The 27,734-nt window shown below is 45.2% G+C and overlaps 1 protein-coding gene across 1 annotated transcript in view; it reads right to left on the bottom strand.

Moving 5' to 3' along the window:
- Positions 1–27,734, bottom strand: part of INPP5D (inositol polyphosphate-5-phosphatase D) — a 54,645-nt gene that overhangs the window by 18,416 nt on the left and 8,495 nt on the right. The window contains exons 3-6 of the mRNA XM_014879521.2: positions 8,469–8,619; positions 6,667–6,838; positions 6,120–6,260; positions 658–745 (exon numbers count right to left, since the gene is read on the bottom strand). Of these exons, the coding sequence (XP_014735007.2) occupies positions 658–745; positions 6,120–6,260; positions 6,667–6,838; positions 8,469–8,619 (552 nt within the window). The remainder of the gene's footprint in view (positions 1–657; positions 746–6,119; positions 6,261–6,666; positions 6,839–8,468; positions 8,620–27,734) is intronic.

The following is a 27,734-nucleotide window of genomic DNA, read 5'->3' as shown; positions in this document are numbered from 1 at the left end:
TTACCAAGCCCACAGAGCACAGCCTGGAGCGCAGTCCCAGGAACACCTCACACAGCCCAAGGAGCAGCACTTGTACCTTTGCCACTCTGATCTATAATGGGCAGCACAAGAGCACAGAACATGCAGAAGTGTGGGAGGCTGGAAGGACAAATCTGCAAACCTGTTCCATAGGGTTGAGGCAGCTGGCCATGCATGGGAGTCAGCCTCCTGCTGGGAGCAAGTTTGCAAGACCAGGCCTGGGGCTCAGCATACAGAAGTCCTGGATTTTTGGTTTTCTGGCAGGAAATGTCATGGGGACTTAAGTGGGCTTGGGAAAAGGAAGGATGTGGCAGTGAAACATCCTGGAGTGAGGTTTATGAAAGAAGAACTGTGTAATGCCAGCCCACAATCTGGGGGAGGATGGGGAGGTGGAAGTCCTCAGGCACTTCATGAAAGCTGGTGGCACTTTCCTCTAGGACAGGAAGGGGGAGCAGGAGAGGGCTATGGGATACGTGAAACTCACTTATCATGGGATAGAACTCACTGTGTGCCCTCTGCACTGCAGCAGAAAGAGGCTGAAGTGAACAGAAGTAGCATGTGCCCACCTGTGCCCCACTGCCCCCATTGACAGCCACCCACACACCTGTCCTGCTCTTCCCCATCTCCCAGTCTCCTTACCTGGGAGCGCTGGTGGGTACCAGGATGCAGCTGCTGCTCAAAAACCTTCTGGATGGACTCCAGAGATGGGAGAGTCCTCGAGGCCTCACTGGGAACACAGACATAGCACAGGTCTAAGGCTGTGGCCAACTCCCTGGGTCTGTTCCCACTCAGACAAAGTCACACAGACGAGATGACAGGCGCACATCCACAATGGATCTGCCCTCGCCCAGCAAATCCCAGCTTGGTGACATGGTCAACAGGGCAGTGTGAGTCGGGCAGCTGACTTTGCCGTGCAAAGCTGGAACATGGCCATCCTGGCTGCTCCTTAGGTTTTGCTTTGGAGGTTCTAACTTCCTAAATCTCTCCAGAAAGGTCTCCCAGTCTGGACAAAACCTGAAGGTATGGTGTACAAGCAGCATCAAGCCAACTATGCCAACTTCAAGTGCACTCAAATGCCTTAGAGCCCAGCACAGTCTGGTGCCTCTGAGCACTGCAGCCATGGGAGCAGCTCGTTTCTGTACAGAGCCTGTGCACCTGCTGAGGTTGCTGAGGACAGTGCTGGGGACTGTGCAAAGAAGAAACTAATTTACAGATATTTCATCTCACATGACAAAGAGGGGCTGGGCAAAGCAAGGGGGTGGAAGAGGCAGCCCTTGATCTCCTGAGCAGAACCATTTACAAGTAACAATGACATTTCTCCAGCACTTCACAATGAGATTCCACAGGATGCTCATTTATTGAAACTCTGCTGTGTGAATTTGGCACAAAAGCTGCATGCTGATAATGACAAGACTTATCCCAGAAAGAGCAGCCAGGAAGTACAGGTCAAAAGGAAAGTGCTGGTGGTAAGCAGCACTAGGATGCTTGCACTGTGTCTAGTCAACAGCCGACATTAATGATTTTCCTCACTTTCCTAAGTCTGAATGGACTGGATTTTAGTCCATCTTTGTTCTAGAAAGTGCTCCAAAGCAAAAGTGTGCCTACCTGGAGACATTTGTCTACATGCTGAACCAAGGATGACTAACTACCTAAATTAAACATTCATGTTTGACATTTCAGTCTGAAAGACTTGCCATGGGATACTCAGGAGTATAAGGCACATTCTGCTAATTTTATTCCTCCAATGCCACTATTCAGCTCTGGATCACCTAGGGCCAGTGTCACTGCAAACAGTTCAAGTCCTGTAGATTTCTGCAGCCATGGAGTCAGACCCCAGGAGGCTGCAAGCAGTTGCAGGAACACTGGGTGAAGTTTAACTTGAGAAGGGTGAAAGGATATTTACTGTGATGTGCAGGCCATCTCTTGAAAACACAGCAGCAGCTGTTTGAAGCAACTCAGAGGGAAAACTGCCCTCTGTTCACAGTGCAGTATGTAGGCTGTGTGCAAGGAGGAAGAAGAGCTCCTGTGGGCGTTCAAGCCCACTAAAACCACAGTGAGTTTTTAATTACACTTGTAACTTCTTTTGTTTTCTTCTGTTGACAGTATAAATACCTTTAGTCATCTTTATTGAAGTGTCAGAAGCCTGTGTGTCCACATGCAGTTGCACAAGTGTGTAGTAAGTATGTCGAGATGGACTGGACTGACACAATCATCAGTCCTTTATTAAAAACTTCTCATGCCACTCGGACTGCTTTCCTCATAGGCAGCTCTGCACAGCACTGACTCCTTTCCTCATTAGCTGCTTCACACAGCACTGACTCCTTTTCTTACAGGCAGCTCCACACAGCACTGACTCCTCTCCTCTCTGCAAGTTTCCTTCTTCTTTCTGCATGATTCGCTAACCCCAAGCTGTCCCTTACTCAGCCACCTAACCCTGTCTGTCCCTCACACAGCATCTTCTTACCTTATCTGGCCTTGCAGGACCACACATCTCTTACCTCCTTACAGCACAGCCAGCACACTCCATCCTCCATCCTCCATCCTCCATCCTCCATCCTCCATCCTCCATCCTCCATCCTCCATCCTCCATCCTCCATCCTCCATCCTCCATCCTCCATCCTCCATCCTCCATCCTCCATCCTCCATCCTCCATCCTCCATCCTCCATCCTCCATCCTCCATCGCAGCAGACTCTGGGTCTCAAGCACCACCTACAACTCCAACTTATGGCCAGCTAGCCCACTCTTTTATAACACCCATCCTCATTGGGCAGGCAAGGCTGTTTCCACTCCTTGGTAATCAGCATAGCTGTAATTACTTGAGGAAAATTGCCTTGTGCACTATACTTACAAACTATCTTCCCACACAAGTGCTGGTATCACAAGTGCTTGAAAAACTGCTTTAAAAACGCTATGTGCAAATTATCTATTGAGGGAGAATAAACAAGAATATGCAGAGCAGCAATTGATGATCAAATGATGGGTTCAGACAGTAGCAGATTGAATAGATCACTATTGGTGTTTTTCACTGAAAGCTGAACAAATCCCCTTGCATGGGTAGTCCCTGCTCTCTCTGAGCCAGCTTTCCAGCTGCTGAAGGATTCCCCTGGCCAAGAAAACCTTTGTAAGGCAACTTCTTTAGCACAGAATGCCTCACAAAAGTACCCATCAGCCTAACACGTCTTGGTTTTGTTTGTGAATTTCCAGTTTAAGATCTGCCAGAGGGAGCAGCCCCTCCCCAGGGGGGCTGTCCTGGTCTCCCAGTCTCTAATAAGGAGATGTGCCATGGCTGTCCTGACCCCCTTGGCCACTGCTAGCCCTAGAAGATAGTAACAGCAGTAGCAACAGAGTTAAAACCAGTTTTCTCAGTCTCTGATGAACACTGTGGTCCAGGCCTTGCTAAATTAATCAGGGACAAAGAGTGAGGGAAGAGCTCACAAACTTTGCACTCTGGTCTGCTGTCGCCCAGCTGTATTTGAGCTGCTTGGCCAGATGTGCATCCTGTCCCTGTCCATGGGCAATACCTGAACTGCCAAAAGCACAGACTGTTCACAAACAGTTGGCCCACTTCCTCTCCCAGCCCCACTGCTCAATATAAGCTCTTTCCTCCTCCTGCCCACTGAGCAGCTCCAGTACTGTCCCCTCTGCCTTGCTGACCTCGGCAGTCACCACCCAGCCACGGCCCAGGGTCACAGCACGAGGCTGAGGCAGCAAAGGGCACTGGATGCTCCTTTCTCACAGTGACTGCAGCATGTCTGAGCATGACCCTGAGAGATAGCACAGCTGAGCTCTGTGAAGAGCTGGGGAGAAGCCAGAACACAGATCATAAAACCCTCATGTTCACAGCAAGTCCGAGTGGCTCCCCAGCAGCTGGGCCAGCCCAGCCACAGGAGTCTGAGCTGCACACTCATAACCCTCAGCACTGCCAGGAAATTCAGAGGAGCTTCAGCTCTACTGCAAGAGCTTTGCTGTGCCGATTAACAGCTCTGGGGTTTTTGTTTGGTTTTTTTAACCTATTCTCAAATCGTGTGAAAATAATGGAATTGGACATTAAAAGACACCAAGAAGCAGCCTAGGAATAACCTGTACTTTCAGCTGGAATTCCTTGCACAGCTGAAGGAAGCCCAGGGAAATAAAAATTAAATTTAGGGAATGCCACTGACAAAATTTGAGTTCAGAAGTAACATAAGGGAAGTGAAAGTAATGAGACGGACTTGTCTTTATAAACAAACTGTGGGTCTGCTGATAAATAAAAATAGATGCTGAGAGATAAAATAAACAATGGGAAGAATTCCACTGATTGATGAAAGGAATGAGAGGGATTTGTCTTTACAAACAAACTGTGGTCCTGATGATAAATAAAGGTAGATACTGAGAGATGAAAGAAGCAACAGGAGGAACCATAAATTCCAAAGGAATTCCACTGATTGACACAAGGAAAAGAAAAGGGGGGAGGGGTATATATTAGAAGGGAGTCTGTATTAAGAGATTCAGGAAGTCTGTACCTCTCAAGTACCTCAGCCAATGAGGAAAGAGAGAGGGAAATGCAGCCAGGAAATTAGGATAAAAAAGAGGCTGTGTCCTCTAATAATTTGACAGACCTCCGGGGAATGCCCCATGGCCTCTCCCTTTATTCAAATAAAGTAACAGGACTCCTCTATCTCCTTTCTGGACATAAACCTGTGGTGTTTGTAGATTAATTTTCCTGATTGAAGTAATCTTAAACCCTAGACAACCTCAGAGATTAAAACAGTAGGATACCAAAGGATCTGATTAATAGCCAGCTGAAAGTAAGCAAGTAGTTTGGTTGGATGGTAGAGATCCATGAGACAATGTGAACAGGGAGAGGTTCCTCAGTGAGACCTGACAGGGACTGAAAGCAGCCACAGCCTGCAGTTCTGGACCATCATGGAAAAATTGAGAAGGCAGCTCTAACAAACCAAAATAATGCAAGTGTGGGGAAAAAATTCTGGGGTAGTAGTAGCAACGAGGCTACTTCCATCTCCTTTCTTTCATCCCTCCACGTGCATTTATGAGGAATAGGGTTGTGAAACCCAGATAAGCTGAAGTAGAATAAGAAGTTAGAAATGGGAGAAGCCAAACATTACAACAGCAGCACTGGTGGTATTTTAGTAACACAAGACTCTCACTTGTGATTTCATTCGAATTGAGTTTCCATTGTTCAGGTTTATTCTTAGCTGGCCACCTGGGCCTCCCTCCCATGCACATAGAGAAGTAAAACGCTCAGGCAGGGTGCAGAAGGGCAGCTCTTAGTACAATCTATCCTCAGTCCTTACAGAGGCTTCTCTGTGGGCAGCTGGCTCCTAGGAGAACAGGATCAGGCCAGCAGCACGACAAGCCTCACCTCTGCATACACCAGAGAGTTGGGTATGGCAAGCCATGGGGAGAAGTGTGGAAACATGTGCCCTCTGCTACAGAGTGCTCCAAGAGCTTTGCACAAGTGTAGGCTGGTCCCTTTGCTTACAATCAGTAAGGGGGAAATAGCATCTTTCCACCAGAGAAGGAGGGAGCTGTGCAATGTTCTAGCAACCTGTCAGTTTTTATATTTGTGATATGGAAGGTCTACAAACAGGAAAGGTAAAATTTGTAGAGTCAAGAGTCTAGGCTTGTTCCTTTTTTCATTTGAGCTGGCCTTCACCAGCATCAGTGGAATCACTCCAAGTTCACAATGCATTAGTGGGAAGGAAAATCAGTGTTTAAAATCTAGTTATACACTAATTTGTGCTTGTTTCCATAAACGGCTTGTGCTTGACAATCCTGTGGGTGTCATTTATGCATCACCAAATTATGCAGTTAATCGGTTAGTGCATTTTTTGTTTTGTTCCTTTCTAAACAAAGCATAAAATATAATACTCCGCTATCTGAAACCACCTAGAAGGAAACTTGATTGTCAGAATTTGTCTCTTCTATATAGAGTTCATATCTTTGGACCAGCATCACAGGTCACGAGATCTAAATATACTGCTTTTGAGGGCAAGCCAATTTCCTATGCCAGAAATGAGGGTTTTGAATGCATGCATGAGGAACCTTTGTTAGACTACAGTGTTATGGCATTACACTCTGAAAACCACCTTCTAGTTACCTGAAGAGTCCTTTGCAAAGAGCTGTAAGTAATTTCTTCAGTTGAGGAAGATTGCTTGAGCCAGTCTGCACCATCTCCAAGTCACTGATGATGTGAACTCGCAGGTAATCCTGGATGAGTTTAAGATGCTCATCAGAAACACTGTGAAGGAAACAGACAGGTCAAAAGCCACCTCTTCTCTCTACTCCCAAATATCAAACAGCTTTCTTATTTTTCTCAAATTCCCACTGTTTAGGCACATGGCTAATAAACCAAGTTCTCTCAGATATTACTCATCCCTTTATATTAGAAAACTATACTTCAGTGGAGAAAGTATATGGGTGATTTTAATAATTCAGAAATGTATTTTTTCTAGACAACAGCTGGACTGACTGTAAACAGCAGCCAATGCACTGTTGATCTGATTCTGTTCTTTATTTGGTAGTACAAAGGAGGAGTAATTCTGTTGAATCAAATAGGTCCTTAGCTGTCCCAAACACAGAAGCCCAGTGAGCACAGAACTGGGCTTAAGACTGGTTTAGCAGCCCTGTCACTTGCCCTTCCTTACCTGCTTGTGTCCTGGTACTGCAGTCGTTGGAGTAGTGTCTCAGAAAGGGACAGTTTATTCACATCTGCCACCCGGGAGTTTTCAGGGAGAGAAGAGACCTCCTTTGTCTCACTGCTCGGCACTGCCATAAGGATGTTGCGTGGGGGCAGGACAGGAGGTGTGGGTACCAGGTCTAGCAAGAAGGAAAGGAAAAGCACAGTCATTCCAGCATGGAAACTGGACCTCTTGTCCATCACCCCAGGCAGGGCAGAGCCCACCGTGCAGGGGCAGTTTTTGCAGAAGCCATCTCTTCTGACAGGTCTGTCTTCTGAAAGGGATGTCAGAGTGGGGAAGCTCAGGGCTCAGCACTGGCCCAGCTGTGTTTCCAGGGATGGCAGTGCTGTGAGAGCAACAGGATGAAGTGTCAGACTTGGACCTCACATGCAGGCAGCACATGCCTCTGCCTCTACCTGCAGTGAACTCCACCCCAGCCCATCTGCACAGCAGCTGTGAAGGTTAATTAGTTGAGTTGAATATAATGCTTAGAGAACATTCAGAGGCACCACAGCACTGAGCCATGGGTGGTTAATCTGCAGGGTGCTCATCTTCCACCTCTGCAGTTTCACATCTAAGATGACCAGACATCTGTAGGCCCTACATGGCTCCACCATGATGGCAGAAAGTGCCTTAACAAAACTAAAGTCTGTACATGAGCAACCTAGACCCAGTGCTAATCTCTCTTCATCTGAAGGCTCTTAGTTTTGGATAGAACTTCATTCCCTGCTGCTTGCCTCTCTCTGTATTATTTTTGCTGTAGTTCCCTCCCTGGCACTAGGAGCTGGAGACTCAGTAGAACTGGCAAAAACCCAGGAACATCTTTCCTGAGTAGCTTTGCAAAATTTTGTTCTATTTCTTCCAGAAAATTGCATATCAAAATCTTCCAGCTCCTGTTAGATATACAGTGGGTTCCATCAAAGGGTTACACAGACACTGGGTTGCACAGTCACATCAGTTTGCCCTAGTTCACAGGGCCTGCCTGTCTGTCCCAGGGACTGTGTCCTTTAGACAAGTTTGATTGCAGTGCTCATCATTTCCAGACAGACACCAGACAGGACAGGAAGGATGGCGCTGTGGATATGACCTTCCTCTGGAAGAAGTATGACAGATCCAAGGGGTGATCCAGGAAAAATCCAAGGAATGATCTGAGACCAGTGGGTGTCAGGAGCCCACAGTGGCATTTGATATAAAATAGTTGAGATGATGCCAATCACACCTCTTCATCATACACCTGCCTCTGTACACGGAATTAGACTGTCTGCCATCTGCCACTGCCAGTGCAGTGTCCTCTTCTTAGGACTGTCAAAAATGTCCCCTAGAGTAGAGCAACTGAGGGGTTTCAGATGTCCCTCAGCAGCTGCAGGTGCATGGCACAGCAGAGAGATGTGCTCCAAGCCCCAAGGGAGCATCTCTGTTTTGAGAGAGGCCCTACAGATGTAGGACAAGGAGAGGGTGCAGAGGTATGGGAGATGGCTGGACATAAACAGTTGGAGTCCAGATAAGGACACCAGATTAACCACTCCCACACCAGATGCAGTATACTTCCACAGAGGGTCTCAGTGTATTCCCTCAGGTGAGCTAAACTGATGCTCTAGGTGCCATACCACAGGAGACATGAGGGTTCACTGCTGCAGGACCTTGCCAGTTCAGGCCTCTCTATGCTTTGCTCTATTTTATGTTCTAATCTCCTGCCTGCACTGCATATCTCCAGTCAAGAAGTATGAGTCAAGGGTCTGTATCACCAAGTCACATCATGGGTTTCTTACCAGCGTCCTCCTCCAGTTCATCAGCAGCCTCCTCCTCTTCCCGTGGCACTGGATATTTGAGATGCCATACTAGACCCATGTTCTCCTTCTTGTAATACTCTATCAGTTCCTCCAGGTTCTGAAAATACTTCACAGGAACACCCTCTGATGCCTGAAACAAAACACAGAGGCAGTCATGGCATGGGATTTCCTACCACACAAACATTGCCCCTTGCAGAAGGAAAAACAAAGTCATAGAGAGAGGAAAAATCCACTGCTGCTGCTGCCCAGAAGAGAACCTGTCCTGGTCTTACTGCCCATCTGACCACAGGCTCTGTGCAGAACAAACAGAAACAGATAAGCTCACACGTTTCAGCCAGAGTCAGAGCAGACGCCAACCTTAGAGGCTCACTGAAGCCAAAAGGAAGAGCTCTCTCACTGGGTTCAGGGTGATTGGCTTCACAGCAAAGGAGGATTTTAAAACAAAATAGTTCTCCCGTGTTAATCTCTGTAGTCTCTCTTTTACTGAGCACAAAGCCCCTAGGTTATATTTTGTGGTATCCAGGAAGAATTTTTCTGTGAAATTGCAAGGTAAACATAGCTAAATCCAGACGTTAGAATCCCTTCTGGGATTCAAAGGCTCAGAACTGGGTTCAAATGAAACAAGGTACTGCCCCACACAGAAATTCTGGGATGGAGGTTTAAAGAGCTGCAAGGACTGCAAATGCACATGGCATGACACTGTGTGTGCCAGCTGAATTCTGTGACCAAACCTGTCTTGAGCACACCCTAGCCACTAATCTCAGCAAATGGTTACCCACAGAGGCCAAACACAGGGATAAGGTTTTAGAGGAGTTCAGAGACAAAGCTTCAGTGTAATTATATCCACACACTGGCACAAACAGTGACTCTGCCAGCAGGAACAGCTGCTATCCCTGCAGCTCTGCCCTATAGCTTCAACCACAGACCCTGCCAAAGACACACATGGTCTGTCATGGCTCAGCACAGATCTTCTGACCACGGGAAAGGACCCTGCATCACCTCCCAAACTGGGCTGAAATGCCATCCAATCCTAAGGCTACAGCAACACACAGCCAATGCTCTGATCTCTCTCCTTCGGGCACCCTCTTCCTGGCAGGGTGCTCCCTCCAGCCAAAAGGTTTTCCCACAGAAACCAACCCAAGAAGGCCCTGTCTGTATCTGCCATAAAAGATCAAGAAGTGGGGGCAGAACGATGGAGAGCAGTTGTTTTCCATCCCCATGAGGCTGTTGTTCTTGACTTAAAAGAGCAACACAGGGAACTGTTCACAACTGGGCAATCTGAAGGAAAACCTGATCACCCCAATGGCAGGCTTGACTGGCATTATTTTGCATGCATAAAACTAGATTTTGCATAGAAGATATGGTTAATGAGTAAGGAATTAAAGCCGTGCCTCCAATTTGACATAACTTGTTACAGGCATTCTGCCTCTGACTAACAGGCAGGGTATTTAAATTTATTTTGGGATTGCAATGATTGCCTGTAAAAAGTAACACACACAAAGTTTCAATACATGTTTGAACAAGCTTATTTACTTGCCATTAGTCTTTGCTCAGTTTCTTATTCTCTGTGAACTTTATTGTTTGGAAGGACAATGTAGAAAATCCAAGAAATTAAACAGGCAAGATGTGAGCAAAATCCACAGCAGAACACAGGAAAATGTCTTCAGCGAGTCCTAGCAGCAACAAGATTTCTTTTTAACTTTTCCTACAGAATAAAATCTCAGGCCAGAAATTAGGACAGTGCTTTCAATAGTGAACTGCATTTGAAATCATCAGTGCCCTCAGGCTTGCCATTAAAAATACCTTTCATTTTTAGCTACACTGGCATGTCTTTAAAGGCTCAGCAAGACACATATTCACAACAAACATGGGTGATGTTTCTGAGAGCTCTGCCTGTACCGCCTCCTTTTCTGTCTTCCATATAACTGCTCCTGCATTTAACAAGATTTATTATTCTTATACACTGGAAAATGTCATATTCAGCATGAAAGCAATGCTTGGGGAAACACTGGATTATATTTTTGTGAGGCCAGAGATGTTGAAACAAATCATCGGTTAAAACTTCTCATGATTCCACCCAGCGTAGGCCAAATCCTGCTCTGCTAGAGCAGCACAGACTGCACATTTGGAATGACTTCTCATTTACACCAATTAATGCAAATAGTGTCTGAGTCCTCCCAGACTCTTCTGCTTCTTGGTGCCAAGTGTGAAGGTTGAGAATCAGGGAAAACCATCAAGGAAAAAAAAGCTCTAATCCATTGTATGAAAGGATCTTGAAGTCACAGTGCTGCACTGGAACAGACCTGGAATAGTTCAGCCAGTCTTCCATGCTTCTCTGTTTATCTTCTATTCAATACTTTCTTCTGCTCTGAAATCCCCATTTTTGTGATTATTCATTGACCAGCACCCCCCCAGCATCCCAGAGGGCACTGTTAGCATCTCTGGTGACAGGATGGCAGCATGCCCAGCCTCTGTGCCCTGCCCATGGCAGTGTTACCCACACTTCACCCTCTGGATTACTCTGCCTGGGCTGCCTTCACCACCTGCAGCCCCCATAGATGGGCTGGAACTCGAGTTCTAGCTTGGGCTTGGGATAGCTTGCTTTGGCCTAAGCTACCCCTAAGGGCACCAGGGAAAAGGCATCAGCCCATCAGACCACACACAGAGACCCTAAAAAACACCAAGGACAAACAGGTCAGGGTTTGCCATGTGCATCCCTGTAGGAAGAAAGCTTTGCTGTTGGTGCTCTCTCACCTCTTGAATTACTGCAGCCTACTCCACTCCTCCTCTTTCCAAACTCCTTCACTTTCCTTTGCTACTTCACCACCTGCCTGCTTCCCCAGATCTCCCCTGACTGTGTCTGAAGGCCTCTATCCTGTCCCTGCACAGCATCCCTGCCACCCTCAGTGCCCAAACACTGTCTTCTAAGCTTTGTTATGCCCCTCAGCTCCTGCTTTGCCAGGGTGCCTGCAGGAAGACAGACTGCCATGAACAGTTCTTTTAAGGCCAAACGGAGTCTTGATAGAAGTGGTAGGAAAGGCTGAATTAGCACTTTTTGCTGCCAAGGATAGTTCAGTCTCTGAAACCATCCTGGTCTCTGTGGTAAGCAGGAGCATTTTGCAACAGGCCTCCTTCCTCTAACTCACTGCACAGTCCGAAGCCTGTGTTCCAACTCAAATTCCCCAGCATGGCCATCAGCCCTAGCCCTCGTGCAGCCTGGCTGGGTGCACATGAGCAGAGAGGCTCTGCTGTTACACACCCCTTCTACTCTGCTAACTCGGTCCACTGAGCCTAGCCACCTTTCTCAATGAAGCCCCAGTTCTCATCCCTCAAGGATAACTGGAATTTGTGGCCATGTCAAGGAGTTGGGCTTTGCATGCATCTGAATCCAGATGCTCATTCCCAAAGAGAAGCAGCCTCCATCCCAGCAGTTCCAGCTACTCTGACAGTCTACCTTTCCCAAGTCGAGTCAGGAGAAAAAGGACTAACTCCACATGGCACACAGTAAAATAAAGGACAGCATTTCATATTTTAAGACAGAATTCAGCAAAGAACTGAACATGTGGCCTGAGGAGCTGCACAGAGATAGTGAGAGTTGTAATAAGAAAATGGAGAACCAGCAGGGTTGGGAACTCCAAGCAGCCATGACCACGCACATGGGCAGCCTCAAACCTGCTCAGCACACACTCATGTTGGGGGAGCTTAAGTGTCCTTCCCCACACCACAAAAGGCAGTGGCAGCACCTTGCTACACATCAGCTCAGCTATCATGAAAGTCTGAAAGCAAAATCACTGGAATATTCGCATTCAGTTTCTTTTGTATTATAATTGTCATTATTTGCAATAATAAACCTCAACAAAGGAAGCATGTGGGAAGGGCTGCACCCCTCCAACACACAGCCGTGCCCAGCAGCCCTCTCTGCCTTTTGTCTGCACTATGAAACGAGCTCCTCTCAGTTCAAACACGCCCCAAACATCCCCACTCCCCACAAGAGAGCAGGGCACCCTGCTCTGTGCTGTCTCAGTCTGCACAGAAACACAGCAAACACTGTGCATTTTTTGAAATGGGACAGAGAACAGTAAAACCAAGATTTTACTGCACTTGCTTCACCCCTTGGGGAGGGGATGAGAACATAGCCTGCATGACAGGTAACCGTCATGTTGTTTGGCACACAAGTGCAAGGTACTCAGATACCTCCTGTGCTGCGTGAGCCCCTTCAAATTCAACAGCTCATCATTTTGCTCCCAGCCACAGAGCAATATGACCATGGCCGAGGCTGTGATGTGTTTCCAGCCAGCACTGTCTTGGACTGCAGGGATGATGCCTGAGCAGCATCAGTTGAACATGAAAAGTCTGGTTCAGTAATATTGCTGTGAGGTTGTCAGATCAGATGACCCCCCTGAGGGCTGGTCTCTGTCAGCAAGTGAGGAAAGCAGCCCAAATCTGGTACATCTACTAGGACATCTGCTTTCTTCCCACTTGAACTTGTGGCAAAGGTTTATAGGTGGGAAAGGAAAAGTGGTGGTGGATAGATAATGAAATACTGGTATTGAGTCAGGTTGTAGATGGTTGTGGAGCACATTACCAAAAACTGGATTGATGGTAAACTATTAATAAACATCCTCCAGGCAACTGCACTGGATAACAGGAGTCAGGCAAAATGCAGCCTAAACTTTACAGAAGTTCTGGATTTTGAGACAGGAAGCAGAGGCAGAACAGGGCACTGTGAACAAACCAGAGCAGGACGGGGCAGTGCAGAGCAAGCTGGAGCCACCCCAGCACGGCCAACAATGAAATCCATTTCCCGCCCCCCTGCCTGCATTAGTAAGTAACTGTTTCCTCAGGGTTATCACACGCTAGATCTTGTTTTAATTGCTCAGTGAATTGTTTTAAGTCATTATAAACTGGTTGGCAAGTGTCATCTCCATGGAAACACACATTATCCTCTCACAGGGAAATGTGCTCACAGGGCTGATGGGACACCAGAGAGGTGTGGAGGGCAGGCTCTCCTTCCGTGGAGATTCTTCCATTATCCTTGCTGGTACCCCAGCTTTGTGCTGATGGCAGCCCACAACATATGGAAAGGAAACACCTAGTGAAGGTATGCATTTTAGGGAACAGGCCACAAAACAGCAGAGCTGTACACAAGAATCTGGAGAACAGTGAATCAGAGACTGAGCAGCAATTTTACGGTGGGAAGCTACATCCAAAGCAGAAGTCTCTGCGTGATCTATTCATGAGAGTGTCGTACAAGATGCCAGAAGAAAATCTTTTGCTGTACTTAGTTCCATAAGGCTTTAACTGGACTGCTGTGGCCAGCTTGGGGCATCAATTCATATGGAACATATAAAGTACCAAGGAATATTTCCAAGGAAGACTGAAGACTTGGAAAATGGATTTTACACAGAAAGCTCAGAAGAAAGGGACTTGTATGGTCTGGCAAAGAGACAGCCTAGAGATGTCACAGCAGCAGTCTTACAAGTTTTAAATTCTCTTCTAAAGAAGATGGCGACCAGAGGTGCTGCAAGGCCCTGAGGGACAGCAGTACCACGCACCCAGGCACTCCTCACAGCCAGCAAGGGAGTGCCTGATCCTGCCTCAGCCCAAAACCAGGACAGCGCCAGGCTCAGACATCTGCAAGGCCTCCTGCCACTTTGAACTCTGTGACTACAGGAAGCCCTCTGTAAATCTCCCAGCTTCCTTCATCTAGATCCAGAACCCTTGAAGAACATGGGTAAAGCTGAACATGACCATGCTTTTCACCACCAGCCCTACCATTTCAACTGCATCCCAAACCACGACTTTCAGACTTTCCACTTCTGACTCCAGCCCTTTTGGCTGTGAACTTTCTTTCCCACAGGATGTCTTGGTGTCTCCTGTCCCCCAGAACCTGTCCCTGATTCTATATGTCCTTCCAGTTTTCCATTTCCTCTAGTCTTCTGTATGCTCACAGTACAATGGCTGAGCACAGCTAGCTACAACTTGCTCATTTTCTTGCTGAACTGGCTTCTAGGCTGCTCATTTCATGAGGACAGGTACAACTAAGGCCTTTAATCACTAGACGTTGGTTAAATCTTGAGACCCCCTTTGCAAATTCAACCACCTGAACTTTTCAACAGGTTTTTGTATGGCTGTGATAACCTGGTCTTCCTTTGTATCTGGTGTATTAAAGTAATGACATTTGGCCAAGAGAACTCCTTGCCAAAGACTCTAAACACGGGTTTAGTGAGGAGCAGCTCTGAGCATGACTTTAAGAGAAGTTGCAAGTGGAGTATAAAGACATGAAGTAAAAAGATGTAAAGCCTATGTTAAACTAGGAGAGGAACTGGTTAACTTGGGGTTCATTACAACAATTGTATAAATAGATGGCACAGGAAGTCTGGGGCCCTCAGAAGGAAGAGGAAGTGTTTTCCTTTCCTGTGCCAAGGCACAAGGAGGAACTAGGAAACTGATCATCTGGTTATATTGCTTGAGGCCAATCTTTTCTAACCAGAGGACTTAAAATGGGTATTTAAAGACATACATCAGCATTTCAGTAACAGGCAATAAGTTTTCAAAGTTACTAAATTCTTGCAAATACCCACCAGCTTAAATGGAAGTGGTAAATCAGGTCAATTCTACTGTGCTGAGAAAGGCTGGCAGGAAGTCTTCTTTTAGATTTGAAAAAAAAATTATGTTTTGAGGTTTGGAAAAAAAGCTGTCTTCAAGACTGTCTGTTAGGTAGGAAGTCTAGGTGGCATTTTTAAATTGACATTTGGCTCTCATGTAGACAAGATTTTTGTATTTCACTAAACAAGTGAACCTAAGGGCTAAGAAATTCCTGGTAAATATTTTTAAAGTATATTTTAACAACCTGGCTGTGTTTCAGTTTCATTTTGTTAGCAAACTTGCCTTATTTTTAGATCAAATCTTGTGCTAAGAAGTTTCAGGAGCATTTCACAAAAATGGGATTGTAGACAGGAATCACAGCTGGGAGAAACAGCTACTTCCCAAAATATAAGCTACCCAGAAATGTACTCTAATTTGAATGCAACACCTGGGGCTTGGAAGAAATGAAGCTACCTAGGAGCACAGAGGGAGAGAAGCAAGTGTGTGGCTGAGGAAAAGAGGGCTCCTGTGACCTGGAGGGTCAATAAAGAAATGAACTTTAATAAGAGGTGGGAACATGTGGACTGGCAAGGGAGTTCTGCTGCTGGATAAAGCTCAGCAAGAGGCCCTCTGCCAGGGAACTAAGCATGAGAGAAGAGGTAAGGGGAGGAATCTAGGGAACATGGGCAGAGCCTGCGGGTGGGTGACCAGAGCAGCACTTCCTCACTTGGAAAAAGATCATAGAAATTTTGGGGAGAATACCACAGTGTAAGTGCAGTTATAAGTCATACACCTTGAATAATGTCAGAGGGAATGGAAGGCGAACAGTCCCTGCATACTCCAAGGTGAGAGATGATGGAGGCCTTTTGTCTCATTCTACATTTGGTTTGGTCCTGATATTCAAGTTTGTTAATACATGCCACTTCTGCTGCAGTGACTTTTTAAGACTTCAGGTGAAAATTATGGAATTCATAGAGTTCTGGGAAAGAGGGATTCAGAATTTCTGATAGAGACAATTCACGGAAGGAAACAAGGAATTACAATTTAGTAACAACTAAATACGTATTACTTCTAGCTTGTGATCCTGGCTGAAAATCAGACATCCAAAAAAATCTGAGTTCAAAAAGGAAAAAAATTACTGTATCATCAAGTCTATAAAATTCCCTCTGTTCCTCCAGTGCAACTGAAGGATGCCAGTACATACTACCACAAGCTCCATTTCTTTAAGCATGATGCTGACTTAAAAGACTGTATATTAACTAGTCACACTGCATCACAATTCCATTCTTATTAAACATTATAAAAAATGGCAATGCTGAAGGTTTCCAGTTTTGGGAAAGGCCATCTCACTTTTTCCTATGTGTGGTGTCATGGAAAGGACTCAAGGAGCAGAATGCATTCTTAGTTTCAAATGTTTAACGTGTTCTGTGCATGTGGAATGTGAGCCCAGTTGCAGTTAATGCTAAAAAAGATCCTGACTCTCATATCTATCACTGTTGATCTCTTCTGGCCATGCAAGACTTTTCCTCTCTGTGATCCTATCCAGGCTTTGTTCTGGCAGCCCAAAGACTAATCATGCTCACAGGTAGGCAGTGCTCCCATGGCAGAACTGGGACACTTGCAAATTAGTAGAGTCTGATGGAGGAAAGGAGTATTGAAAGGAGTTCTCAGTAGACCATAATTGGCTGCCAGATTTTTATCTCAAGTTCCTTGTTAAAATTCTGTAGCCTAAAGGAAAATATATTAGAAACTCTGGAAGGTAAAGGATCTGTGGAAGTCTTTTGAACTGGCATCCTCCACATATGATAAAGATGTAGATCATAAAAACAAGGTACTCAGATCCTACTTAAAGATCCCATTCCACTCGGCTCCAGTACTCCATGCTTCACATAAAAAGTATGTTAATGGCCAAATATCCATCTAATATAGTTAGATAGAAGCCAGGAAGAACACCAAACAATTCCAGAAAGCACCAAGACTATGTACTTGGGATAGTTCTTCACATTCTTCATACTAAATAGACCATTCAAACTCCAGCCTTCAAAAACAATTTTGCCAATACAGCACACAATGATTCAGCTTGTAGCACCACAAAAAACCTGCTGAGCAAACAACCCTTTCAGCATTTGTCTGTGTTATAATAAATAAGATTTACATCAACAAAAAGCAAACAACAGTACAGTTCCATGATGGAACATGAAGGACTGTTATTAAATTTAGCTACAGGGTGTAAGTCAGATGAGTTGATGATGAATGAGCAAGGATTGCAGATCCATGAGGCTCTGATGCATCTTTTTTAGCACTTCTGTAGTGTGGAGGTGGAATTTAAGTAAAAGTTTTAGAGTATGCTACTTCTTGTGATTTTATCACAAGCCTTGTGCTTTTTGGTTCTCTACTGAAGAGCTTCAACACTTGAAGTCAAATTAAAATTTCCATTTTAATTTCTTCATAAAATATCTAGCTCTAGTGCTTACCAAGATAAGCTTGAAAACATGAGTCCCCAAGAGCTATCAAGGCACCCAAGGCAGCAAATGCACCACAGTCATTGTTTCTGAAGGCACTTAGTGGAGATCATCATTGTGATTCTGTCAGTGCCCTTGGCTGACATTAGCTGGGCTGGGAGAACTATTGCAGGTTACTTGCTTCTCCTGGAAGTTCCCAAGCTCCCTTCAGCTTTTCCCTCTGTAGAAGGCAATAAATACATACCCAGGCAGCCATGTGTAGTGTTCGAAGTCCTAGGAGAAAGGACTTTTCCCTGAAACAGGTGAAGACATGCCCACAATGGGTCTGTCTGCACAGCTGGGCAGGATCCCTCAGCCCACATCAATCTTGTACTGAGTTCTAGAGACCTTATCCAATCTGTGCAGCAGATAGTGGAGGATCCATAATCAGCTCTCTGTTTTCCTTATTGTCCTCTTGGCTGAATGAATCCCAATTTCAACTGTCACCAAGCACTAAAAATGCATAAATTACCTAAACTATCCAGTGGGAAAGGAAAAATGTAAGATTAAAGAGGTAATACTTATTGAAGATATACTGCTGAAGCAAAGCAATGCAGGCAGAAGGTGCATGGGAAGCAGCTGCATGCACCACATTGAACTGTATCATTTTCTGGGATTGCGTAATTCAAACCCCTAAGCAATGCACAGTAAGGGTAGGCGCCTTAGTTACAATTTCCTGTCTTCAGTCTGCAGAATTTCTCAGGCTTTAGCTACAGCAACTGATATTATTATGTTTGTGACACTAAGAATGACCACTTTCTTTCAAGGGGCTGTCCCTAATTTAATTCAGTTACTGCAAGCCCTTAGTCAGTTGGAAGCCCTGAGCCATAGCTGTTGACTGGATAGATACAGAACCCAGCCTGAAGGAGCACCATCTTTTAGCAAAACTAACCACAAAACTAAAACCAGAAAGAAAAGTCACTTAAAACCCTCTCTTTTTATGTTCTCCCCTAAACCACACTTCTGGAATAAAAATAGTGGATGCTACACATTTTTTGTTACACTTTGGCCCTTAAGATTGGACTCAGGGTTTCTGGGTTTGCATGCAGAGGAATGTGCAATGACAACAGGCTACCCAGTGCCTCTGTGAGAAACCAGTGCATGCCTGTGGTTCCTGCTGTGTCTTATCACAAGGAACATTTGATACTAAGGCTGTTAAACAGCACAGGTCACTACAGCCCCATCAAGTTTTGGAGAATAAGGCTTAATGCAGAGTTACTCAGAAATTTTAACTCAGCTTACCAGTCTGCTAACAGAGATCAACCCCAGCCCACAGGGAGCTTCACCATCCTTTGCCTATGGGGTTTGCTGAATCCAGCTGTGCTGCATGTTGGCTTTTAAAATACTGCAAAGGGACAGCTTCAGAACCCTGGGATGGAACAGACCTCAACCAGTTTAGACTTTCAGAGAAGAACCAAGACTGAAAACTCTGACAGAAGTACAAACTGAAGACATAAGAAGTCAGATAGCTGGGCAAAGTTCTGGGAACAGTCAAAAGCTGCATTGTGACTTCATTGTTTCAGAGGGACTAAAACAACTGAGTAGGAGCTATCTTTGCTCAAGTCTTTTTCATTTCCCTAAACTATTTTGTCATTTGAAATCAAGCCTTGCACGCATTTATACAGCAATCTGAAAACTCGAGTATGCTAAATTTCTTTTAAAAGCTGTAGTAACTTCAACCATCAAAAGGTAATTTTGAAGAGTACTGGTGAAGCAGATCCTGTTTACCTAAAACGAGTGCAGCCAGGACAATACTTTCAGTTGATATTCAAAGGTGATTGTATGTTTATATTTTACATTTATGTCAGCAACATGGTGCAGCTCATGTAGGTTGTATGGTCCCATTCCCCACAGGTACAGCACAGACTGACTGAATGAGATCTAACTGGAGTCTCATACAGCACCAACAACATAGTAATTTCTCTTTCTTTGAGAAAACAACTCAAGACTTGCCTATAAATGAGCACTTTCCTCTGTGGCTCATCATCCCTCAAAGCACAGAAGCAATAGAACACACTGTTTCATTGCCACAGAGCTAAGAGGAAATAATCTACTGTCTTGCTTAACACGTGAAATTGAATTATGAAGCTTCATCAGAAGTCTTTGGAAATATAAAATATTTTGTTGATTTGGCATAGCCTGGTTTTTGGTAGCCAGGGAGGGTCACAGAAGTGGCTTCTGTGAGAAACTGCTAAAGCTCCCACCATGTCCAACAGAGCCAGTCACTGGTGGCTCTGAAGATGAACATGGTGCTGGCTCAATCAGAGAGGCTGGCAACCTGAATGGAGAGAGGGGCCCTGTTTCCAGAGATAGAGAGGGCCCTTACTTCCAAACTGGAGCAGCCAATCCTTTAAGGACTGCATCCCATGGACGAGTGACCCACGCTGCAACAGTTTTGGAAAGACTGTCCCTGGGAGGGATCCCATGGCATAACAGAGGAAAAATTCCTCTCCCTGAGCAAACAGAAAGAGATTTGGGGTGATGAACTGACCAAAACCCCCATGCTCTGCCTCCCTGCACTGTCAGTGGGAAAAAGGAGGGTCTAGGGGGGAAAATGTGTTTTATTGGCTTTTTTTACTTCTCATTATCCTCCTCTGACTCTGTTAATAATAAATTTACCTTATACCTTTAAATTTGAACTTGTTTTGCTCTTAGAGTGTTTTCTCCCAGTCCTTATCTCAGCTCATGAGCCCTTCATTAATTCTTTTTCCCCCTCTCCTCTGCCCAACTGCAGCAGGAGAGGGTGAGTGAATGGATTTCATGAGTGCCTGGTGCTTGGCCAGTGTCAAGCCACAGCAAATACATAAAGGATAAGACAATCAAATGGATTAAACAATGTGTGACTGATAACATTAAAGCTAATATCCATCAAAGTACTGCAAAATGAGAGTATTTTCTTGTTGATAATGTTGCTTGAATAAGTTTTCAGTTGTTTTTTCTCATTTGTGAGAATTTTTCTGATAGCACATCCAGATAAAAGGAAAAGGGATTTCACTTCAGGGCATACATGAGCTTCCAAACACCTGATTACATTTTTTGGAATGCTGAAAAACAAAATAATATCACTTTAACTTGATTTAAACCATATCCTCTGAATTTTTTTTTTAATATTTCAGGAAACTGGAAACATTCTGGAAGGGTTCAAACTAGACAAAAGCTGGATATGGTTTGTTTGTATGAAGAATTTTGTATACTGAGAGATTCAGTAGCAGGAATGTGCATGTTTCAGGAAATACCTAGTTCTCTTATTAAATGCCGCTTCTTTCAGCTTTCCAAAACCTGTGTAGTGCATTAAGTTCATTCCCACCTCAGACGCAAGTATGGAAAAACATTTTCCTTGTAGTATAAACAGATTTGGATAGTTTGCAGAAACATGAAATATATTAATTTTGCTAAGCCCTGATTGTAATATATTTTCAGTCCTATATGTAAAGTTTGCTTTGCAAACTGATTTAAATCAACATTAAATTATGTTGAAAAATATTCAAATTTTAATATCTACAATTTTTGGTAATAAAATGAAATTTAACATAATTAAATTATGGTTTTGGACATACTAGATATATGCTGCCCTGACCATGCTTCAATATATTGCTTATAAGTATTGTCTGGTTGTTCATTTGTCCTTTCTATCCAACAAAAGTGATCACCCTGAGTAATCTCTCAACCCTGCAGTGCCAACAGAGTCCCACGAGCACAGTGAGTTTTCTGTGGTGAAAGATAAATCAGGTGAAATCTGATGTGAAATTCCCATCATTATCTTTTCTTAAGATATCCTCTGTGCAATGTGCAAGTGGCATTTTGGGCAGACCTGTGCCTCCCTGTCTTCACTGGAGCCCAGGACATTGCTCCATCAGAGTTGAGCAGGTACAAATACCTCGCAGAGCTGTGACAGAAGCTCTAAGTTGGTGGATGGCTGAACCTCATCTGAAATGTTTTACTCTGCTTTATCACCCAATGAAACCAGCTCCAGAGCAATTTCCCAATTGAAAGGTTTTGATCAAAGAGATTAGCAAAGTCCACAGCAAACCACAAAGTCCTGTTACAGAAAACCTTTTCATAGCCACATGAGCCAGAGCAGCACACTGAGACTACAGTGCAGCAACAAAGAGAACACCTAAAAGTTTGCATCTCTCTGCAAAGGGCTGACAAAGGACTTGGTACTGCACATGGCACTGGCAGACAGTGTCTCTGACGTTGGTGACAGCAGCAGTGACACCAGGAATACAGGAACTGATCTAAACTCATAGCTCTTATCAGATGCTGCTAACAGGACAGCAGCCTGTGCTCCAGAGTGGGTTTGCACACCGGATGGGGCCTCTGCCCCAGCTCCGCCCTGCAGGACTCACAAACAGCAGGCAGAGCTAATCCAGCTCAGGAGCAGGCACAATCCTGCCCACAGTGACGTGACAGGCACCCCTCTCATGGTGCATCTTGCCCATCCCAGGACAGAGAATTTAATTTGTTCTGGCACATTTAGTCAACCCGTATACAGTGTATAAATCAAGATGGCTCCCAAAAAATGTGGTTTCTAGAAGTGCAGTGGGGAGGGAGGGTTTCAGCAGAAAACCCTGTACAGTGTTTAGGGCTTCTCCTACCTCCTGGGAGGTGCAGAGCACACTGGTGATCTGCTCTTAGTGTCAGTTGGCACAGTGAGTCACAGCTGCTGCCCTGCTTTCTAACTGCTCACATAGCACTATTTGTTTCCTGTTGCACAAAGCCCCGTGTCAGACTAGAAGAAAATTACCAGAAAAAGGAAAAAAAAAAAAAAGAGCTATATGATCACTCACTGTAAAACAATGCTGCCAGAGCATCTATAATTTTCACTGAAATAAGCAAAACCCACAAGTAAAAAGGGTCAGGCCCTCCCTTTGAACAGTTAATAAATATAACATAATTAATTTTTTTAAATAGTGAATTTCAGTGCAAATACAAGAAGTGCTCATGCACACAGGAATGATGATCTGGCACTATGACTGCAAAATGAACATTTCTCATGTTTCCCCATGGAGCTGGGAGCAGGAAGATGCACAGACACACTGCTGCCTTCTGTCAAAGAGCTAGGCAGCTAGGACAGGCCAGGGAGGGGAAGAAGAAAGAAAAAGACAGGTTGTAACTTTAAAAACTCTAACGGTTTCCTTATTGTAATACAGTCTCTGAGAACATGGCTGCTTTTCGTGATCCCTTCTCATAAACAAAACTGGTGTTGGTCAAACAGTTTTGCTCAAAGAAAAAAAAAATTATTAAATAAATGATGTGGCTTGGAGCATGTGCTATGAAAGGCGTAGTCTTGGTTCAACACCTGTTCCCCCTATCAATGTAAAAAAAAAGGTGTCAGGTTAGGATCCTTCAGTTTTTTTCCCTTTTTTTCAGGGAATTTTCTCCTATTTTTTGCCTAAGAGATGATAAGAATGATACTTGAGAGAAACAAAAGATGTAGCCATGGAGGAGGAGGAAGAGTGCAGCTGGCTGCAGTCTGTTAGCTCAGGGGCTTTCTCTTCGGAAGTGCAGAAATGCTGCGAGGTTTTGGTTGGGGGGTGAGAGGCTGAGCTCAGCATCTCACTCGCTTTCAGGACTGGAGAGGACACGACACTGCTGCTGCTGTGGGGAGAATTCTCGGCCACCACAGTTCCATCCTTTACTGCTTCCTCCTTACTGTGGGTGAGCCTGTGCTGTCAGAGCGGCCATGGGACTGGGACATTTTTAACACTTGATTGATCTCACTGGGAAGGACCCTCACCATCCACTCGGGTGCCTCAGGGGAAAACCACTCCTCACTCCAAGGCAGCGTCTCCCAGCTGCCTTCAGGAGCCCAAAGCCACTGCACAGCCCCAGCCATTTTCTGCCACTGCTTTGGGTTTTTTGCTACACTTTAGCCTGAAACCCAGCACCCACCGAGACCCCCCGCTCCTTCTGCCTCTGCCACCACTTGGGCTTAGTGCTACAGTTCGTTTGCCACCCTGGGTGTGCTGGGTCTGCCGTTCTGGCCGTGGCTGTGAGGCTCCTGCTGCAGCCATTTTGCCATCCGGAGGGGCCGCGGCCCGGCCGCCCCTGCGGGTTTGCACAGGAAGCCCCTTTTCCCTCTCTCCCGCCATCACCCACAGGCAGAGCGGCACCGAGCCCGCGCCACAGCGCCCCCTGCCGGCGCGGAGGAGTCACTGCCCCGCCCTGCCCGGCCGGGAGCCACCAGCGCCCCTGCTGGCTGTGCCCGGAACTGCACCAAGGGGAAAGTGCCTGCGGCTGAGAGAGGCTGCGACTGGGTCTGGGACTGGCTGGTGTTAATGCTGCTGCTGTTAGTTTGTCTTGTTTTATATATATATGCATATATACACATATATGGGAAAAGGACTGTTACTCCTTTTGCTATATCTTTGCCTGAAAGCCCCATCATCTCAAAGTTATAATAATTTGGAGGGAAGGAGATAATTTTTCCATTCTAAGGGAAGCTCTGCCATTCCTTGGCAGACACCTGTCTTTCAAACGAAGGCAGATGTCAAGTTCAAAATTGCTTATCTGGACTTTTTCAAAAGGGTGAGCCAATTTTCCCATCTGAAACAACACCTTTCTTCAACATCCTGGCAACACTGTGATCACTTCTGAAAAGTTCAAAATCAAATGAAATATTTCATGTGAAAGCACTTAAAAAAAATTAATCCATTTTGCTCAAAACTATAAAGTGGTTTCTACTTCTGCTCCAGGCAGGCTCTACTTCTGCCCTCTCCTCTGAGGTAGGCAAAAGATATAAGCAGCATTTAAGGCACTGTGGGTAGCTGGAACCGCTATCAAAAAACCAAACTTGGCCAAGCACCAAGTCATGCCCACAGGAAAGCACGATGAGGCTGCACCTTCCTGCACCTGCACGATGAGGCTGAGGATAGACTGCCATACAGCACAGGAGACAGCACATTATTATTATAATTATATATAATATATATATTATAGAACCAGAGAACCATGGAATATGCTGAGCTGGAAGGGACCCACAGAATCAACAAGTTCAGCTCCTGGCCCTGCAGAGATACCCCACCCTGTGCCTAGGAGCATTGTCCAAATGCTTCTGGAGCTCTGGAAGCCTTGGGGTCACCACCATTTCCTGAGGAGGCTACTCAGTGCCCCAGCTCTCTCTGGGGGAAGAACCTTTCCCTAATATCCAGCCTGATCCTCCCCTAACACAGCTCCAGCTATTCCCTTGAGTCCTGCCACTGGTCACCAGAGTGCAGAGATCAGTACCTGCCCCTGCTCTTCCCCTCACAAGGAAGTGAGTGCGATGAGTCTCCCCACAATCTCCTCTGCTCAAGCTGAACAGACCAAGCCACACCTCATACGGCCCCTCCAGACCCTTCACCATCTTCATGGCCTCCTCTGGGCACTCTCCAATAGTTTCATGTCTTTTTTATATTGTGGTACCTGAAACTGCCCACGGGACTCAAGGTGAGGTTGCACGTGCTACCAAAAGGCTGCTTTGCAGGTGCCTCAGTTTCTTAAGGAAACTCCACCTTTATCCACAAGCCATAGCTGCTCCTCTAACTACTAGGTTCACTCTCTCAGTGGCTTTTACAAAGGACACCTCTGGCGCCAGCCCTGTTTGTGCAGTGTTGCCATCTGTCCATCAGGGTATCTCCCCCAGCCTTCACACACAGTGGCATAAGGCCAGTGTTTTTCTCCTGGAAGCCAGTTTCACCATCATGAAGAACAAAGTTAAGGGACCTGCCCAAGAGATCCAGTTCCTGAGGGTAAAATGGCAAGATGGACAGTGTTAGAGTCCTACCAATGTCATCAATAAGATCACAGCAACGTCTCCATTGACCAACAGGAAGGAAACAAGCATCATATAGTCACCCTAGGACACCTGCAAATGAACTATGAAGTGTTATCTGGCGGACTACGAGCAGAACATAAGATGCAATCTAGCTGCCCCTGAGAAATGATTGATTTCACTGCACCAGCAGATAACACAAGCTGTGAACTCCTGTTTGCGATGCACCAGAAATCAAAGGACATCAAAGTCTGCTCTATCCTGTTCCAATCCATATTCACTGACCAGCCAAGACAAGTGTCTTGTTCCTTCTCAGCACCTCTTTCAAGCTTCCTCACTCATGAGGCTGGTTATATTCTTGGCAGGGATCCTTTGAAGGTGAAGTATATAAAGGCAATAGAGGGTAAAGCATTAGGCAAGGGTAGTAGCACAGATTTTCAACAGCAGCTCTTGACCTCAGTTGCCTTCTCATACAGGACAAGAGTCAGTTGTGCTGGGAATATCCTCACCTGACTGCAGCCTGCCAAGGCTGGCAGTTTAAGGGAGTTATCTTTAGGCAACAGAGACAGGACCTGCTAAGGACAGTTTAGGCCACCCAGATGAGAAACTGATTTATTTCCCACTGACTACAGGTACAACTCAGCCTTGACTACGTGACAGCTTTGACTGTATGTCCAAAATGAGGGGTGATGAATACTGATGTATCACACACATCCTCTGATCCTGGTAAGGGCAGCCAGGGACGGATGTTTAAAATTATTTTCAGTAATCCAGTCCTCGACTGGGCCAAGTTCCCCATTTGTTGAGGGGATGCTAAGGTCATAAGGAATGCAGAGTGGGCAGTAATGAGGGTCATGTTGACACCTCAGCCAGTTGAATAAATGAGATGCTTTCAGTGACAGCACAGGAAAGTTATATCTTCTGTGAATCTGGGTGGCAAGAACTGACCGTAGATGCCTAGTTGAGAAAGGCAATTTTAGTGTCTTTAGTTTTTCTACGGTGTTCAGTTTGATCTTGTGATGCCCAAGGACTCCTCTGCTGCTTCACCCCTCTTTGCAGAAACATAATTACATTTAGATAATCCCTGAACATTCAGTAACTACACATCAATTATGTCTCCCCAGTGGAGCAAGGGAAAATCATATTTGTTTTCACAGAGAAGAAAGTGAAGTACCCCATCTGTGACTTGCCCACAGGCAGGCAGCAGCTGAGCTCACTCAGGGGACGCTATTTCCAGCCTCCTACCCCTGCTCCTGGATCTTTGTGTAACTGTGTTTCTTGCTCTCTTTCTGTTCTCTCTTATTACAGCAAGAGTTTGCAAACTAGCAGGGATATCTTGATTACTATCTTGATGATTCAGCCTAAAGATCTCTACTTGCTGTTACAGATCCTGTGTTTCAAGGGGTTTTCATTACCCCTACCCTTCTTCTTTAAATGTTTTTATCAGCAGGATGCAAGTTTAATTCATCCAAGCCATGCTTTCATGTATTCTGAAGACTCAAGTAATGAAAGGAGAAAATTAAGCAGAAAAGAAATGCAAAAATTCTATTTGTATTTAAAGAAAATGGCCCGTGACAGTGACATCTAGAGCTCAGTATGCTTTGGGAGGACACCAGATGAGTTCCAGATATGGCAGGCAAGAGACATTCCTGACCATGCTAACTACTGTACAGGTGCTGCAGATGTAGAATCCCAACGGCAGATCACAAACCATGCCACAAAATATTGGAAGAACTTATGCCAATAATTTTTTTCTTCAGCCTGAATGCAAAAGTGTACCTTTGCATGCAAAATGTGTACTTCCCTTTCTGCCACCTGTCCTTGAACAGTTAATTTAACCATGCAAATAAAAAAGACAATATCATTCCACTACGGTGGGACCAGGCTCAAGAAAAATGAAATATACTCTCCAAGACTTAACAAAAAAGTGATGCAGCTTGCAGCTTTAAGGGTGAAAAAACTCCACAGAGTGGCAGAGGGAGAGCTGTCATATCACATGTGCTGCGTATGTAGCTGTGATATGACAGATCTTCCAAACCTGCTGTCATAAAAAAAAATTCCTGACAGACAACAGCCCAGATCTGGGCAGGAAGGCAGCCCTCTTTTTTTAGGAAGAAGCACTGTGCAGGTAAAAAAAAAAGTCACACTGATAATCAGGGCTCATATTTGTAATCAATACAGGCTAATCTCAAGATTGAATATTGAATTTTTCCTGCATAATTTTTACAAACCCAGAAATTAGAAACATCTACTGACTGCTGTGGTAATTTAACACCTGATCTAGTTCCATAGGGTTAGTAGGCCCTTTCCTTTTAAATGGGAATTTTTAAAATGTATATATTCCATCCTATTCAAGAACTTTTACATCCTTGCAAAGAAGTAATCTTTTCAAACATCTGA

Source organism: Sturnus vulgaris, chromosome 10 (assembly GCF_052056855.1).
Source record: "Sturnus vulgaris isolate bStuVul1 chromosome 10, bStuVul1.hap1, whole genome shotgun sequence".
In the NCBI taxonomy this organism is placed as follows: domain Eukaryota; kingdom Metazoa; phylum Chordata; class Aves; order Passeriformes; family Sturnidae; genus Sturnus; species Sturnus vulgaris.
The sequence above is the reverse complement of the archived record's forward strand: the minus strand, read 5'-3'. Positions and strand labels throughout refer to the sequence as shown.